Source organism: Marmota monax, unplaced genomic scaffold (genome assembly GCF_021218885.2).
Source record: "Marmota monax isolate L192 unplaced genomic scaffold, Marmota_monax_Labrador192_F-V1.1 WCK01_AAM20220418_F8-fsc00041, whole genome shotgun sequence".
In the NCBI taxonomy this organism is placed as follows: Eukaryota; Metazoa; Chordata; class Mammalia; order Rodentia; family Sciuridae; genus Marmota; species Marmota monax.
The window spans coordinates 3,091,090-3,106,737 of record NW_026695238.1 but is presented as its reverse complement, the minus strand read 5'-3'; the positions used below and the strand labels follow the sequence as shown (position 1 = coordinate 3,106,737).

The following is a 15,648-nucleotide window of genomic DNA, read 5'->3' as shown; positions in this document are numbered from 1 at the left end:
TTTTATGAGCATAAACTCAAATACATTATATATATTTTTTTTAGTCGTGCTGCCCTTTTGTGTGTGTGTGTGTGTGTGTGTGTGTGTGTGTGTTTTACCAGGGATCAAACCCAGACATTTGTCAGGAGATATTAGACATACCATTTTTCATTATTCATTTACTGATTTTTGCAATACTGGGGATGAAACCCAGGGCTTTGCCCTGTCTGCTGTTAAGTTACATCCTCAACCTTTGAGAACCTCAGATATATCAGAAAAATAACATGGCCTGGTACAGTGTCACATGCCTGTAATCCCAGAGACTCAGGAGGCTGAGGCGGGAGGATCACAAGTTCAAAGCCAGCCTCAGCAAAAGTGAGGTGCTAAGCAACTCAGTGAGACCCTGTCTCTAAATCAGAAACAAAATAGGGCTGGGGATGTGGCTCAGTGGTCAAGTGCCCCTGAGTTCAATCCCCAATACCAAAAAAAGAATAAAAATAGAAATTATACATAATATCTGTGGAAATATTGTTCATTTTGCTGTCACAAACAGGGATAGTGGTGTGCTAGTGGTGGATCATCATTAGCTCATATGAGCCAATTGTCCCCTTCTTCCCAACTCTGCATTCAGTGTCATGTGAGTAACTTAAAATTGGCTGTAGTGGGAGTATTTATACCATGGAAATTGGTAGATGCTGTAAATCTGGGGAAAGAAAAGACAGCTGTTTGCTAAGTATCTACTATATGCTAGGCATTTTATACATTAAGAAGAAAGAAAAGTACGTCATAATGTCACACTGAATTTTTTTTTTTAATTGGCAAGCCAGATGGCACCGACAGAGGAAATATCATTTAAGCCTTTTTAACTCCCAAAGTTGTGTCTTAAGAGAGAACAGTGTTAGAAAAAGTAAAGAATGTTTTTTCACATCCTCAAAACATTTCAGGTATCCATGAGGTTACTGAAAGCATTATTAGAAAATACTTCCAGAGAAATTTATCCTCATTAAATGTATCTAATAAATACCTCTTTAAATACATTAGTTTTTATTTTTGTCCCTTTAGGAGGCTTGGGAACAGAAAGAAGATGATGACCTCAAAAGAGCTACAGAATTAAGTCTTCAAGGTGTGGAGATCATTTTAATTACATTCTTCTAAATGGTAAAATGTATTACACACAGAGTAACATATAAAATGCGTTAAAGTTAACAGATTTGAGCCTCTCCAGGTACAGAAGTAGAGCCTTCGAAGTTACCTACCTATCTCTTTCTTTCCTCCCTCTCAGGAAATAACTATTTTAACACTTGTATTTAGCTTACTTTTTGAAAAATGATTTTTGCCATCTATAATATACCTTATTCCTAAACAACATTTTTTTTATTTTAAAAATTCAAATAGCAAGAACAATCTGTTTAATGAAAGACTAATGTTTCCACTGCTAAGACTCCTAGAAGAGGGCTGGAGTCTAGCTTGCAGGGGGCCCTGTGTTCAATGGGGAAAAAAAAACAACTTGTTGGGCTGGGGTTGTGGCTCAGTGGTAGAGAGCTTATGTGGCATGTGTGAGGCAATGGGTTTGATCCTCAGCACCACATAAAAAGAAATAAATAAAATTACGGGATTGTGTCCATCTACAACTAAAAAAAAATATTTTAAAAAAAAGACTCCTAAGACAATGTAATGTGACTTCAGTTTTCTCACAAATTTTCAAGAGCTCACTCTGAAATCAGTAGGCAGTCCTGAGCAAGTATTCAGTGGCATAAGGTTCACATAGTCAAAGTATTTGGCAAAACTAATATGTAGACAAGGTCTTAGAAGCACATAGAGATAGTCAGAGAGACTAGGCTGACTTCCTGTTTTCCATTTCTAAAATCACTGTGGTCTTTCTCCAGTTGAACACTTTAGTAGTATGAAATAAATGTTTTTATCTGATCTAATCAACAAGATATGAAGGTGAGGTAAGGATTTCACTGGTACTTGGTTGGGACAGTTACAAATAAGGATCCCAGCTAGGCTCACCCAGACATTCTATCTTCAGGTTAAAAAGATAGTACATTGGTAACAGTTGCAGCTGTCTCAAGTCACATCACTTCCTCCTGGACTGGTTGCCCTGTACATCCCTGCACAGATACTGAGATCTCCCTAACCATTCTCCTGGGAATTCCCTCTAATGCTTTATTGTTCAAATTTCTTATTTCCTCTTTCTTCCTTATGCTTGATCTACTTGTGTAATGGAGAACATCCTCCACTAGTTTTTGTTTGTTTGTTTGTTTTTTAAGAAAGAAGGCATTTAGCCCATGCCTACAATCCCAGCTACCTACTAGGAAGGACTCAGCTAATCATAAGTCCAAAGCCAGCCTGGGTGACTAAAAGCAAGACCCTGTCACAAAATAAAATAGAGATGGGGGGCTGGGAGTGTAGCTCAGTGGTAGAGCACTTACCTAGTATACATGAGACCCTAATTTTAAACCCTAGTACCCCCCCCAAAAAAAAAAAAAAAAAACAAGAAAAGAAGAAAGAGGACATAGCTTAAGTATTTTGGCGTTCTTACAAGTTTTATTCTACCATAGTATTTGATAGTTTGGCTGAATATAGAATTCATTTGCAGTCATCCTGAAAGCATTCATTCATGAGCAGAGTTGCTGTATGAAAAGACATAAATCTTTCTTTATCCTGATGTGACCTTGTTTTCTCTGGAAACTTGTAAACCTTGTATTTCTTTCTTTCTTTTTTTTTTTTTCTCTTTTCATCATGCTTGTGCTCAAACCCAGGCCCCATGTACACTAGGCAAGCACTCTTCCACTGAAGTACATCCCCAACTCCTCTTTTTTCCATTGTGATGAAGTTTAACAATAATGTGCCTTGTGAACCTATTTCATCATTGTGTTGTATATAGTAATCATTTTAATCTATAAATCTGTGTTTTTCAATTTCAATTTTTTTTTCTCTCTCATTTCTTTCCTTATATTTTCTTTTCTCTCTTCTTGAAACTCCTGTAATCCAGACTTCCTGGGCTGGACCTCTTTACCACCCCCCACATACACACACACAAATATTTATTGGCAAAATTCAAAATTTAGTGCTGGGCTAGACCTCTTAATTGCCTCATCTCTTCTAAGTTTTAGAGACAGGGTCTCACTGAGTTGCTTAGCACCTTGCTTTTGCTGAGGCCTCAGCCTCCTGAGCCACTGGTATTAACAGGTGTGTGCCACTGTGCCTGGATATTGTCTTTATATTCTTTATTAGAGGATTTTTTTCATATATACAGTAATCCTTGGCTGTCAGCTCATGATTAAGAATGGAAGACTAAAATATTGATCAGAATCTCTAAGCACATGAATAGATAGGACTTGTTAACTTTGAGTTTTATAGGGTGAGACCTTTAGGGAAATGATATTAGTATTTTGAACCTTTTTCTTAGGCTAATCAAATTCTTTTTTGGAGGAAGATACCAGAGATTGAACTCAGTGGCACTTAACCAAGGAACCAGTCCTTTTTTATGTTTTATTTTGAAACAGGGTCTCGCTAAGTTGTTGAGGTTGGCTTTGAACTTGCAGTCCTCAGTCTCAGCCTTCCAAGTTGCTGGGATTACATGCCTGGCTATATAAATATTTTTCAAATCTCTTGCCTTTGCCTAAAGGTGAAAGATGTGGCTCAGAGCCAAGGTGACTGTGGGAGCCAAGTATGAAGTGATAGAACTGTATGTGGGAGTCTTTGTATTCATCATTCAACATGCAAACTATCAGTACTCCTCTGTTTTCAGTATGGCACTCATGACCTCACCTGTGCTTGGCATTCCCCCAATCTAGAGTCTGTTTTACCTCTCCAGAGAATAAAGGACTAGAATTTTGTCATTGTGCAGCAACATGAAGTTGGGGGAAGTGGATGTAGGAGTTTGCTTCTCAAACAGCTTTCACTCAATCTTTACTGTCTCACCTCCTTAGCCTCCAATTTTAGAGGTACATGGTACTTCCATGTCTTCTTTCTTTTGAATATTCAGTGATGTAAATTGTATTGGTTCTTAGCTATTCTCTTGCTGGCTGGGATATGGCTTTGCCTTTCTTAGGTCTACAGAATCAGTCACCCATATATTTTCAAAGATTCCAGAATTTCGATGCTGTGTTCTCTTTTCCAGTTCTTCTCATTCTTAAGTGTTCAGTCCTCTGCTGTGATTTTGGTGATGTCAGTTACATTTTTAAAGAAATAACACCCCCTTTTTTTTTTATTTAATTTTTTTAGTTCTCAGCGGACACAACATCTTTGTTTGTATGTGGTGCTGAGGATCGAACCCAGGCCGCACGCATACCAGGCAAGCGCGCTACTGCTTGAGCCACATCCCCAGCCCCAAGAAATAACCCATTTATGTACAAATGTTCCTGAGATTCTTTATTTAAAATCATTAGTGAGGGGCTGTGGTTGTGGCTCAGTTCTAGAGCTCTTGCCTAGCATGTGTGAGGCACCAGGTTCAATCGTTAGCACCACATAAAAATAAATAAAATAAAGGTATTGTGTCCATCTACAACCAAAAACATTTTATAAAAATAAAAGAAACTGTGGTATATTTACACAATGGAATATTACTCAGCCTTAAAGAAGAATGAAATTATGGTGCTTGCAGGTAAATGGATGGGGTTGGAGAATATCATGCTAAGCAAAATAAGACATTCCCAAAAAAATCAAAGGCCAAATCTTTTCTCTGATAAAGTGGATACTGATCCATAATTAGGTGGGGTGGGGCGCAGGGGGCAAGGGAGGAATGGAGCAACTTTGGATTGTGCAGAAGGGAGTGGAGGGGGCATGAGTGTGGGAAAGATGGTGGAAAGAGCTGGACATTATTACCCTATGTACATGTATGATTGCACAAATGGTGTGACTCTGCTTCGTGTACAACCAGAGAAATGAAAAGTTGTGCTCTGTTCGTGTACAATGAGTCGAAATGCATTCTGCTGTCAGGTATAAATAATTAGAACAAATAATTTAAAAATAAAATCATTAGTGAAGATGGATTCTTCCAGTGGAGATGCATATTAAAGAAAAAAAGGAAGAAGCCATGTGTAGTGGTGCAGGTCTATATCTCATCTACTGGGAGGCTAAGGCAGAAGGATTACAGGGTTGAGGCCAGCCTTGGCAACTTAGCAATACTCCATCTCAAAGTAACTAAAGAAAGAAAGAAAGAAAGCATTGTGAGTGATAGAGCAGCATCTCTGAATTCAGGATATAGAACTAGTGAACTTAGATTATTTGTAAAATATATACTCTTTTTCAGTTTTACTCTTTTCTTATGAGGGTTAGATCCCTTTATCATAGAAATATATTCAAAAGAAAAAAGAAACATTTATTTACAGGTATCTGTGTCTGCAGTGTTATACCCCAGAATGGGCTGAGTAACTTTGAACCTTAATAATATGTTATGTGGGCTGGGGATATAGCTCAGTTGGTAGAGTGCCTGCCTCACATGCACAAGGCCCTGGGTTCAATCCCCAGCACCAAAAAAAATAATAATGTGTTTTGTGTTTGCCTAGAATGATAAAGTTTGTACCTCAAGCATTTTATCTTCCAGATCATCTTTTTATTTGGATTTTTTTTTTTTCTGGTCCCAGGTAGTAAACCCAGGGGCATCTAACTGCTGAGCCACATCCCCAGCCCTTTTTCTGAATTTTTGAGAGAGGGTTTCACCAGGTTGCTTAGGGCCTCGCTGAGGCTGGCTTTGAATTTAATGATCCTCCTGCCTCAGCCTCCCAACCTGCTGGGATTACAGGTATGTGCCACCAGCCTAAATCATCTCAATTCAATTCCAAGGACTGTTATACGATTTTTATCTTGAGAGGCACAGTAGCACATGCCTATAGTCCTAGGTACTCTAGAGACTAAGATGGGAGGAATACAATTCAAGGCCATCCTGGGCAACTTAGACTGTGTCAAAATTAAAAATTAAAAAGCTGAGGATGTAGCACCCCTAGGGTCAATTTCCAGTACCACCAAAAAAGTCTTTTTGTTTTCTGTGCTTCAGAATTTAACAACTCTTTTCTGGATGCGTTGGGCTCAGATGAGGATTCTGGAAATGAAGATATTTTTGATATGGAGTACACAGAAGCTGAAGCTGAGGAACTAAAAAGAAATGCTGAGGTAATGTTTTATCCCTGAGTAGAACTGGTCAGGTTGTCAGTGTTCTTTATTTTCAAATACCACACGTTTAACATCAACCACAGTTTCATTTGTGCCCTTTTAGCCACCATCAAATGGTCTTCTTTTTCTCAAGTTTGCTATTCATTACTTACATACAAAATTCAGAACAAAACAAATACATCCTGACCATCTTATGTGCATGTTAGTTAGATAAGAACATGATTGTGAGCTGGATATGGTGGCATACGTCTGTGATCCCAGTGGTTTGAAAGGCTGAGGCAGGATGATCACAAGTTCAAAGCCAGCCTCAGCAACTTAGCAAGAACTCGTCTCTAAATAAAATATATAAAGGGAGGGGGGTATATCTCAGTGGTTAAGCACCTCTGGGTTCAATCCCCGATACTAAAAAATAAAATAAAAGAACCTGATGATTATGGTATGCATAAAGGCATATGTATATTAAATTATCTTTAAATTCACCAAGTAACCATATTATCTTTATAGTTAAATAGTGAAAACTGTTGGATTAGTGATGTCAGCTAGAGCCTGTTGATCTTTTTCCTTAAATAATAGTCTTTTTCCCAAAATTTAACTCATAGAATCCCACTATCCTACTACAATTACTGTTAGCATATTCTTTTGTCGTCCCTGTCTCTGCATGTGCTTGAAAAATGTTATTGTATTAGTAAAGATTTATCCTGGTTTAAGACCAATTGTAGGAGTATAGCTCACTGGTGGAGGGTTTGCCTCATGTGCAAAAGGCCCTGGATTCAATCCCCAATAACACCAAAAAAAGACTGTAAGGATTTTATTTTTAATGGCTACACTGTATGCCCTCAAATTAACATACTATTTTTTGTTTGTTTGTTTTGTTTTTGGTCCTGGGGATTGAACCCAGAGCCTTGTGCATTCAAGGCAAGCACTCTACCAACTGAGCTATCCCCAGCCTCCGTACTATTTATTTTTAACTAACATTGAGCATTTAAGTAGTTATGATTTTTCATTGTAAAAAATAATAATAATAATAATGCGATCACAAGCTGTGATTATAGTGTTTTCCATATTTTAGATGTCTTTATTCAAGATAAATCTTCAGCAGTAAATTACTGAATAAAAATGTATGAACATTTTAATAGTTTTTGGTTTACATATAGCAGTATTCCTTCACAAATTTTTACCTTACAGTGCTGTCTACAGTTCATGATTATCACTTTTTCATTTTTTTTTTTACTGACAGTATTTAATAACATTTTGAAACATTTAAAATGTAAAAGTTTACCCATAACCCTACAGCAAGATAGCAACTTTTTTTTCCCATTCCAATTCCTGTTAATATAACTTTTTATAGGGTTGTAGTTATTATGTGCATTCTTAGAGGTTGAAAATCAAGTTAACATATTGCTGATCCACAATTTTTTATATAACTCAATAATACTGTATTGAATTGATATGCCATTAGCCAGTCTGCTATATTGGGTATATTGTTAGTCTCTACTTTTCATTATTATAGATAATGCTACAGTGAATATATACTCTTTTCTTCTTTTGAATTATTTCATTAGAATAAACTCTTAGTTGAGAGTGGGTTCTTGGACCAAAGAGTATGAAGAGCATAACCAGCATGACTATACCATGCACTGAAGCTTACCTCTGTCAGCTTGATAATAAATTCAAATTCAGTGTTTTGCTTTTACTCAAATGAAGAGTCACTCCCACTTCTGTTTTCCAGACAGGAAATCTCCCTCATTCGTATCGGCTCATCAGTGTTGTCAGTCACATTGGTAGCACCTCTTCTTCAGGTAAATGGACATTTTAGCCAGCATTTACCACTTACTGTGTTGCTCTTTGCCTAGTTTTATAAGGTATAAGTTGAATGCTTTAAAAAAAAAAAAAAAGAAAAACACTTTGATCACACACTGTGGATTAAGTGCGTGTATCTGCTTCAATTTTTCTATTCAGAAATGACCTAAATTCCCTTGTTCCCCTGAGTAGAATATACTTATTAAGTTGTTCCAGACATGGTAGTGCACACCTGTAATCCCAGCAACATGGAAGGCCAATGCAGGAGAGTCACAAGTTCAAGCAACTTAGTGAGGCCCTAAGCAATTTAGCAAGATCTTGTCTCAAAATAAAAAATAAAAAGGACTGGGGATGTTGCTCAGTGATGAAGTGCCCCTGGGTTCAATCCGTAGTACCCCCCCCCCAAAAAAAAAAAATCCCTTAATTCTCTGTATGTTTTTCAAATGGATTTTAAAAACGTTGTTGAAGATCAGGTAGAAGAGGTGACTGTTTCTCAATTTCCTATGTCTGAGAAAAATTTTTTATGTTTTAGAAAACCTCGATTTTAAGATTTTATTTGTTTCAGGTCATTATATTAGTGACGTGTATGACATTAAGAAGCAGGCATGGTTTACTTATAATGACCTAGAGGTATCGAAAATCCAAGAGGCTGCTGTGCAGAGTGATCGGGATCGGAGTGGCTACATCTTCTTTTACATGCACAAGTAAGAAACTTTGCTAGACCCAAAGTAACAGGCAAAAAATTATCCAAACTCCTCCTTTGAGAATAAAATGTTCCCATGACTTGATTGGTTGATTTTTTTTTTTTTACTTTTTTTTTTTTTAACTTTTGTTATCTTTGCTTAGTGTTCATCTCTTGATATTTCCTTATAAGTGCAAAGTATTTTCTCTGTACTCAGACTAATTACTCATCACACAGTAGTATCTAGGTACAGAACTTTAAACTGTTTTGTGATAGAAACTGTCCTAACCCAAATGTTTTTGGTCTTTCAGTTTTGCAGCTAGAAATCTGATTTATATGAATGGGAACTATATAGCATTTTTATTAAAGCTAAAAACTATTGCAGTTTCTGCTATTCTCCAAAATTAGCACCCAGAGGGTTAAGATGGTGATGAAGTAAGTGGGCTGCTTATTTAATAAAATTGCAACACAAAATGGGATTGTATAGGCTTCATCAGTGTCCATTCCTGTTACTTTTTCTCCTGTGTATTCCTTGATTCTGAACTCCCTGTTTTGTTTTTTGTTTTATTTTAAGGGAGATCTTTGATGAGCTGCTGGAAACAGAAAAGAACTCTCAGGCACTTAGCATGGAAGTGGGGAAGACTGCTCGTCAGGCCTCAAGAGGAGCAGACTCCTAGGTTGGCAGTGTGCACTGCATTTTCTCTTACAGCTACCCACCTCACCTTTTCTCTGCCCGAGGAGAATTTGGAATTCTACTTGATGTGGGAGCAACAAACAGCTCAGGGCCAAACCAAAAGACAAAATTGTAGTTAGCCACAGAACGCTCCATACTAACTATTTTATGGAAACCTTGTTCTCATCTGTAGCTGATTCTACTTTTTCTCCTACAAGAGAGGCACTTCCTTTTGTCTTAGGAATACATGTTGTAAATAGGTGTGTATGTATAAATGTATACATATATACATACACACACGCACGTGCACGTGGAATGAATGGAGCCTTAAAGGGTTAGGATGAAGCCGGACTCGGTGGCACACGCCTGTAATCCCAGCAACTTGGGAGGCTGAGTCAGGAGGATTGCCAAGTCCAAAGCCAGCATGGGCAACTTAGTGAGACCCTGTCTCAATAAAAAGGGCTGTGTGTATAACTCAGTGGTAGGGTACCCCTGGGTTCAATCCCCAGTACCAAAAAAGGAAAAAGAAAAAGAGGATGAGCCACCAGATAATATGCCTGCTCAAAATTAATAGCACAGCAGTTTGGAGAGAAAGGAAAGTGTCAGAGAGTCCATTCTCTTGAGAAATGTGTGAAGATATACATATCAGTTGTCTTTTAGCTTTTATGTTCCTTGAGTAGCTTCACTCAAGTCTGTGCCCTTTCATGTGTTTCTTATGAGTTAAGTTCACTGGAAAGCCAGCTCTCCATGTTACACTAATGACAGTTTGTTCTTGCAAGAGACATTTCTGTCACCTGACTTAAGGAGCTTTTTCATTTTTTAAATTTTGTGAATCTGCTCTGCCTTTGCTGTTTATGTGCAGTTCCCAAGAATAGATTGTTGGTGCTTTAGAATGTGTTATGGTCCCACATTTGGTATTCATTGTACATATCATGTTTTCTCTAGAGAGATTTTTTCATACAGTTTATTCATCATATTCACCTATATTATTGTGATGGTGAGAATAGAATATTTTATTTTATTCTGTATCATTCTTCCATGGAGCAGAATGACCCTAAAGAATTATAGTCAAAACTTTAAAAGGTGGAAAGATAATATTGCTTCAACTAGACTCCCCAGCAGAAATGCTTAGGGAAAAGGAAAAACAGAAGCATCTCTGCTACCCAGGCAGAGAGGGCAGGAGATATGCTGCTTTGTTAAGACTCTAGACCACTAAAGCTAAAAGCCCTGCTGCAAATGTGAAATGAAGAACAGGGGCTATAGGGCAAAGCTTGAGCATTTAATCATTTACTGTTTGGCTTTCTCTTAAAAACAGGGTGAGAATTAAAATGTGACTGATTTTGGTGATCTCAAGAACTAACAAATTAAAAAAAGTGCACAATATATCTTTCTAGGTGCTCTGAGGGTGAGTGGGGAGACAGCATCAAGTGCTATTAGTCACTTAGCCAACATAACCAGCTTGGTTAAACAGCTTATTAATGAAGAATGAGTTTGAGGGTGTAATTCTGCAAGCCCAGGTGTCGTTAGGATTGCACAGTTAAGGATAGCAAAATGAAACTTCTTTGCTATTTTCCATCTTATTTTTTTGTTGTTGTTGTTGCTTTTATTAAAACTGAAGAGATTACCCTTCAGTTCTTAGGGACAAAACCACATCAAGTTTTTCAGGAGGAGAAAATATGTCATCACAGAAGATGCAATATCTTTTCTGGAAGATTGCCTTTGGCAAATTCCAACCCTATTCTTAAAACTTGGGTGTTCTGACATAGTCACAAATTCTAAAAGTTTTGATCTTTGAATTGTAAATGGCCTCAGCACTTTTGCTTAACTACTGATAAATGCTTTGCCTCCTGCCATCTACCAACACTCATTATTGGTGTGAATGTTCTAAAATGGTAGTCCTAGAATATTCAGGGGTTTAGAGCAGAGGAAAATATTTGTTTTAAAAACTAGCTTTTCCGATTTTGTTTCATTTCTATCGGGAGCCTCATTTTGTTTTGACTGAAGATTGTTTTCTCATAAGTAAATGAAGTGACCAAATTCTTATCTGGTTGTTCTCTTCCCTGTCTCTGCATATGAGAGCTTTGAGCTATTAAAATGATTGGGAATGATTTGAAGTGATGTCTGTGTTCAGACACAGAGAAAAATGGAAGTAATGCCATGAGCTTAGGTTGCTTTACCAGCAACCTGATTTGAATTGTTTTCATGGCTTGCATGTGTTTATGGTTTAGAAGTGCACTTGGCACAGAACTCTGATTTGGTTTGATTTTTATGTCTTGGGCAGGACTTGTTGAAAATAGGATACTAGAGTATATGAGTTCTCTCACTGCTCATACTTGCAAATTTGGGGCTTGGATTTTACACTCTCTAGGGTTGTGGCCTTGTCAGCCTTCCCCTCTCCCTTCACTCCTTTAACTTACTCATTTGACTACAAATGGAGATTTGAGCTCTACTATGTTGGGGGTGGGATTGTGGTAATTCTTGGTTTTTGTTTTCTTTTGTTTTTGAACTGGCTGTATATATTTTAATATTATAAATAGATAATATATTATTTTTTGCACAGTGTTATCAGTTTAACTGAAGCAGGGGATGGGGCAGTTAGCATGTTGGGGCCAGGAAGGGACAAATTAGATAGGAACAGAGTACTTCAGTTTCAGGCAGTCCTCACAATAACTAATTAACCTTCCTATTGAAATGCCAAATGTGTGGTTACATTACATTACTTTAAATGACATTGAATTGGAATTTGATAGCAGTTCTGGACACAACCTTTTGCTCTTAGTTGAAATTATTTTGAGGGGAAAAATAAACAAAAATTTAAACTTGTTGATTTTTATCCCCTGATATTATGGAAAACCAGAAAGTTGCATGTGGCTAGATGCCGTTACCCTTTTAGTGACCTAGACTATAAATTTAGACCTTTGAGAAGGTAGACTCTTGTTTTGTTAGGGATCTATTTATATGTTTGTACACACTCATAAATTTTGCCTCAGCAAAATAGAATAAGAAGCAAATTCATGGTTGGTCTTCTATTTATATTTTGATTCCAAAAGCTGTTGGTTTACTTGCTATGATTTGTTAATTCCAGGCTTAACTTAAATGGCTTAGTAGCAAATAAATGTAAATGTGTTTACATTTTTAAGAAGTGTGCAGTGATACTTACAGAACAGTTAATTAACTCCAGATGCAAATATTAAACTACACATTTCTTTTTCTTCTTGATCAAGTGTAAAATTCTCCTGAAAGAGAAGCTTTAAGATTTACAGACCTCTGCAATGTAATCTATGAATTTATTTATCCTTCCATACTGCAGTTACTATTATGTAACCACACACATGCACCTACAGAGAGAGTTGTATAATGAAATTCACCTGAAGAGAAAAAAAGTAATTTGTAAACTCATTTGTGATACACTGAAAAGAGGGTATGAAAATGTTCTCCTCCTCCTTCTCTGTCCTCTGAAGTGACTGCAGTGGATGCTCTTAGTTATCCAGCCTCCCCCTCAACCCTTTTATTTGATTTACTTGACCCCTGAGACAGATTTCTGCTTTAAATCAGGGAAACAGCTCAATTTCCAAGATGTGGAGCTTGCATGTGTAGGGAGATTTTTAGAAAAATCAGCAACCCAGCACCAGATGCAAGTCATAAAAAGCATCTCAGTAAATGGATATGTTCTTTTCCTTCTCATTTTTCTTTATACCAAGTAATACTCTCGCAAAAATGTACCCAAACTAAAAGATTTCTGCCTTCTAACATCTTTCTCTCCCTTGGTATGTCTTATTAACATCTGAAGAATACATATATTTTATTGGGAAACTATAGTTTGTTAGGCCTTGAGAGTTTCGTGACAATTACTTTGCTGTGTGTTACCCCAATCATTGACTCCTTTATGGCATGCTTTGATTACCAGGCTTCAAACAGTCACTTTTGTTATATTTAAACACAATTAGTAAGTTGTTTCCTTTCCACGTGTGCTATGTGTCTGAGATTTTGAAGTTTCAATCAAAAGTGTGCCAGTAATGAATAAGCATTTGATTTTAGTGACATTGGACTTTTCTTAAAGTACAGAGATTTTGAAGTATAGTTATGTCCACTGGCATCAGCAGAGAGGGAATGAGGATCTGGATCAGGATTCAAGTTCATCAGGTCAAATGCTAGAACAAAAAAATCAGTTGACTGAACTGGTCTATTTCTAAAACAGCAGGCAAAGAGGGAGAGCACGCATGGGTGTGCACAGCTCTCACCCCCAGGTTTCCCTCCTTCTGAGAGCTCCTGTCCCTCCCCAACTTCCCTGGCCTATTATAGGTGTTTCTTTATGCTTAGGGAGAAGAAAACAGAAGGGAGGTTCCTACACTTTGCCTAATTGAGCCACTCCCAGGTTTGCTGGCAGCTTTGGCCACATTATTTGTGAGGTGGGTTTTTTTCTTTGTGTTCAGAGTGACTTTTGATTCTGATGTTTTGTGTGGAGCGGCACTTTATCTGTGTTTTAGCAGAACTGTTCCCTCTGTATCCTTTACGGTTTTTCCTTTGTTTTTGTTTCCTTTTTAAATTATATATAGAGTTTTTTTGTGTGTGTGAAATTAAAGCCTTTATTAACCTTCTGTTGGTTTGACTGTTATTTCTAAAAGGGGCACATTTTTTGCAGACACTTTTATAACTAATTTGAAATTGTGGGCAATCGCCTTCTGTTGGCTTTCCAATTTGGACTTCATGCAGCAAACCAATGCCTGGCCATAGTCACCACTGAATTCCTGTGCTTTTCATCCAAGGAACCTAGGAAGCTTTGCAGAGGCTTCTGGCTAACAGTTTATAGCACTGGCCTTAGCCAAGCCTTTCCTTTGCCTTATTAGAGTACCAGCAGGTGGGTTGAAGTAGTATTTGCGTTTCATACTTTCCTAGACCCAGTGTGTGTTCAGCTCTCACTGGGTGCCAGTCAGTATTGTGAAACCCCCAAGAGGGCATTCTCCTTGGCCATTCAGCTCTTCTTAAAAGAAGAAAGTGCCTTTAATTTATGGCCTGAGGAAGGCAGTGAGGAAAGTATGTGAAAAGAAGTCACTGCGATGGGAAGGAGAGAAAACTGCAAGGTGCCTCAGCCCACCTGCTGTAGATAAAAGTGAGTCATGCTAGGAAAACACCTGGGGCGGTGCCACAATACACCCGTGTTGGTTGCATGGAGTGTTTGGCTGCTCCTCTCTGGAAAGGCCTAGAAAAAGATGATTAAAAGTGATAAAATGCCCTGGGATAAAAACAGTCTGACCACCTTTGTCTGATCACAGCCTCCTTGGGGAGGTGGCATCTTTCTGAATGAATAGGTTACTAAACAAAAGTGCCATTGCCACAAACTGCTGCTCACATGGCAATTTCAATTGGCATAGGACTAAAACCAGTAATGACAAACAAAGCCTCACAAGCAGGGGAGTGTGCTGCTTTACAGCAACTACTCCTGCTTCTCAAAATAGTCCTTTTTCTTTCTTGAGATTTTGTTGCTTCCATCGAGGCAGGGCAGAGAATGCAGCTGGTGTCATCCCCAGGGCCTTGGTGAAGTCATCAATGGACAGGTGCTCCTAGGAGAGATGATGGGCCAAAGAAGGCAAAGGTCAGAGTCTGCCAGGGTTTGCCCAGATGAGTCATATAGGTGCGGCATATAATGAGTCAAAGAAGAGCAAAAGCAAGCAATGTCATGAGGGCCTGGGGAGGAGTAGGTGGCATTTAGAGGGTTCAGAGGATCCCTGAACTTGTAACATGAAAGAATGGTAATGCAGTAAATTGAGTTCCTTATTTTTGCCAGGGTCAAATTCACATTAGCCTGGAAATAAGAATTAGGACATTTGACTTAAGGTTGTTTAAAGCTCTTTCCAGGTCGTTCTTAGTTTTCCTATCTATAAAATGGGAGACATTTTATTAAAAGCCAATTTTCACTTTTTAAAAATTTTTTTTGTTGTTGTGGACAGGCACAATACCTTTATTTTATTTATTTATCTTTATGTGGTGCTGAGGATTGAACCCAAGGCCTCACACATGCTAGGCAAGCACTCTACCAGTGAACTACAACCCCAACCCTTCACCTGCTTTTATGAAGATGAAAATATTGCAGAGGAAAAAGTTTTTTGGGGAAAAAAAAAAAAAGTAGCTAACTGTTTCATCTGCCTTCACCTATTAAACAGTGAAGCCAACCTGGCCCACAAAATAAGCTAATGAGCCTTAGGGCATCTGTCCCAGTGTGGCTTTGTGATATTATCGCTACCACAAGAACCCATACTCCTCAGGAAGGGTCTCCTGGCCCTATGTTGCTTGGAACCAAGCTAGCAGATCAGCTGTACAGGATGTAGGGCCTATTGTGGCCCTCATGGACAGAGGAAGCAACCATCTAACACATGTACTTACAAAGACACTGAGG

At 38.0% G+C, this 15,648-nt stretch overlaps 2 protein-coding genes across 5 annotated transcripts in view; one reads left to right on the top strand and one right to left on the bottom strand.

The window, feature by feature from the left end:
* Positions 1-13,852, top strand: part of Usp37 (ubiquitin specific peptidase 37) — an 83,614-nt gene extending 69,762 nt beyond the window's left edge. For all 4 annotated transcript variants that reach the window (XM_046439626.2, XM_046439627.2, XM_046439624.2 and 1 more), the window contains 5 exons: positions 1,042-1,102; positions 5,984-6,099; positions 7,829-7,898; positions 8,465-8,603; positions 9,156-13,852. In XM_046439626.2, the coding sequence (XP_046295582.1) occupies positions 1,042-1,102; positions 5,984-6,099; positions 7,829-7,898; positions 8,465-8,603; positions 9,156-9,258 (489 nt within the window). In that variant the 3' untranslated portion in view covers positions 9,259-13,852. The remainder of the gene's footprint in view (positions 1-1,041; positions 1,103-5,983; positions 6,100-7,828; positions 7,899-8,464; positions 8,604-9,155) is intronic.
* Positions 12,523-15,648, bottom strand: part of Vil1 (villin 1) — a 26,015-nt gene continuing 22,889 nt past the window's right edge. Inside the window, exon 20 of the mRNA XM_046439628.2 lies at positions 12,523-14,815. Within this exon, the coding sequence (XP_046295584.1) occupies positions 14,702-14,815 (114 nt within the window). The 3' untranslated portion in view covers positions 12,523-14,701. The remainder of the gene's footprint in view (positions 14,816-15,648) is intronic.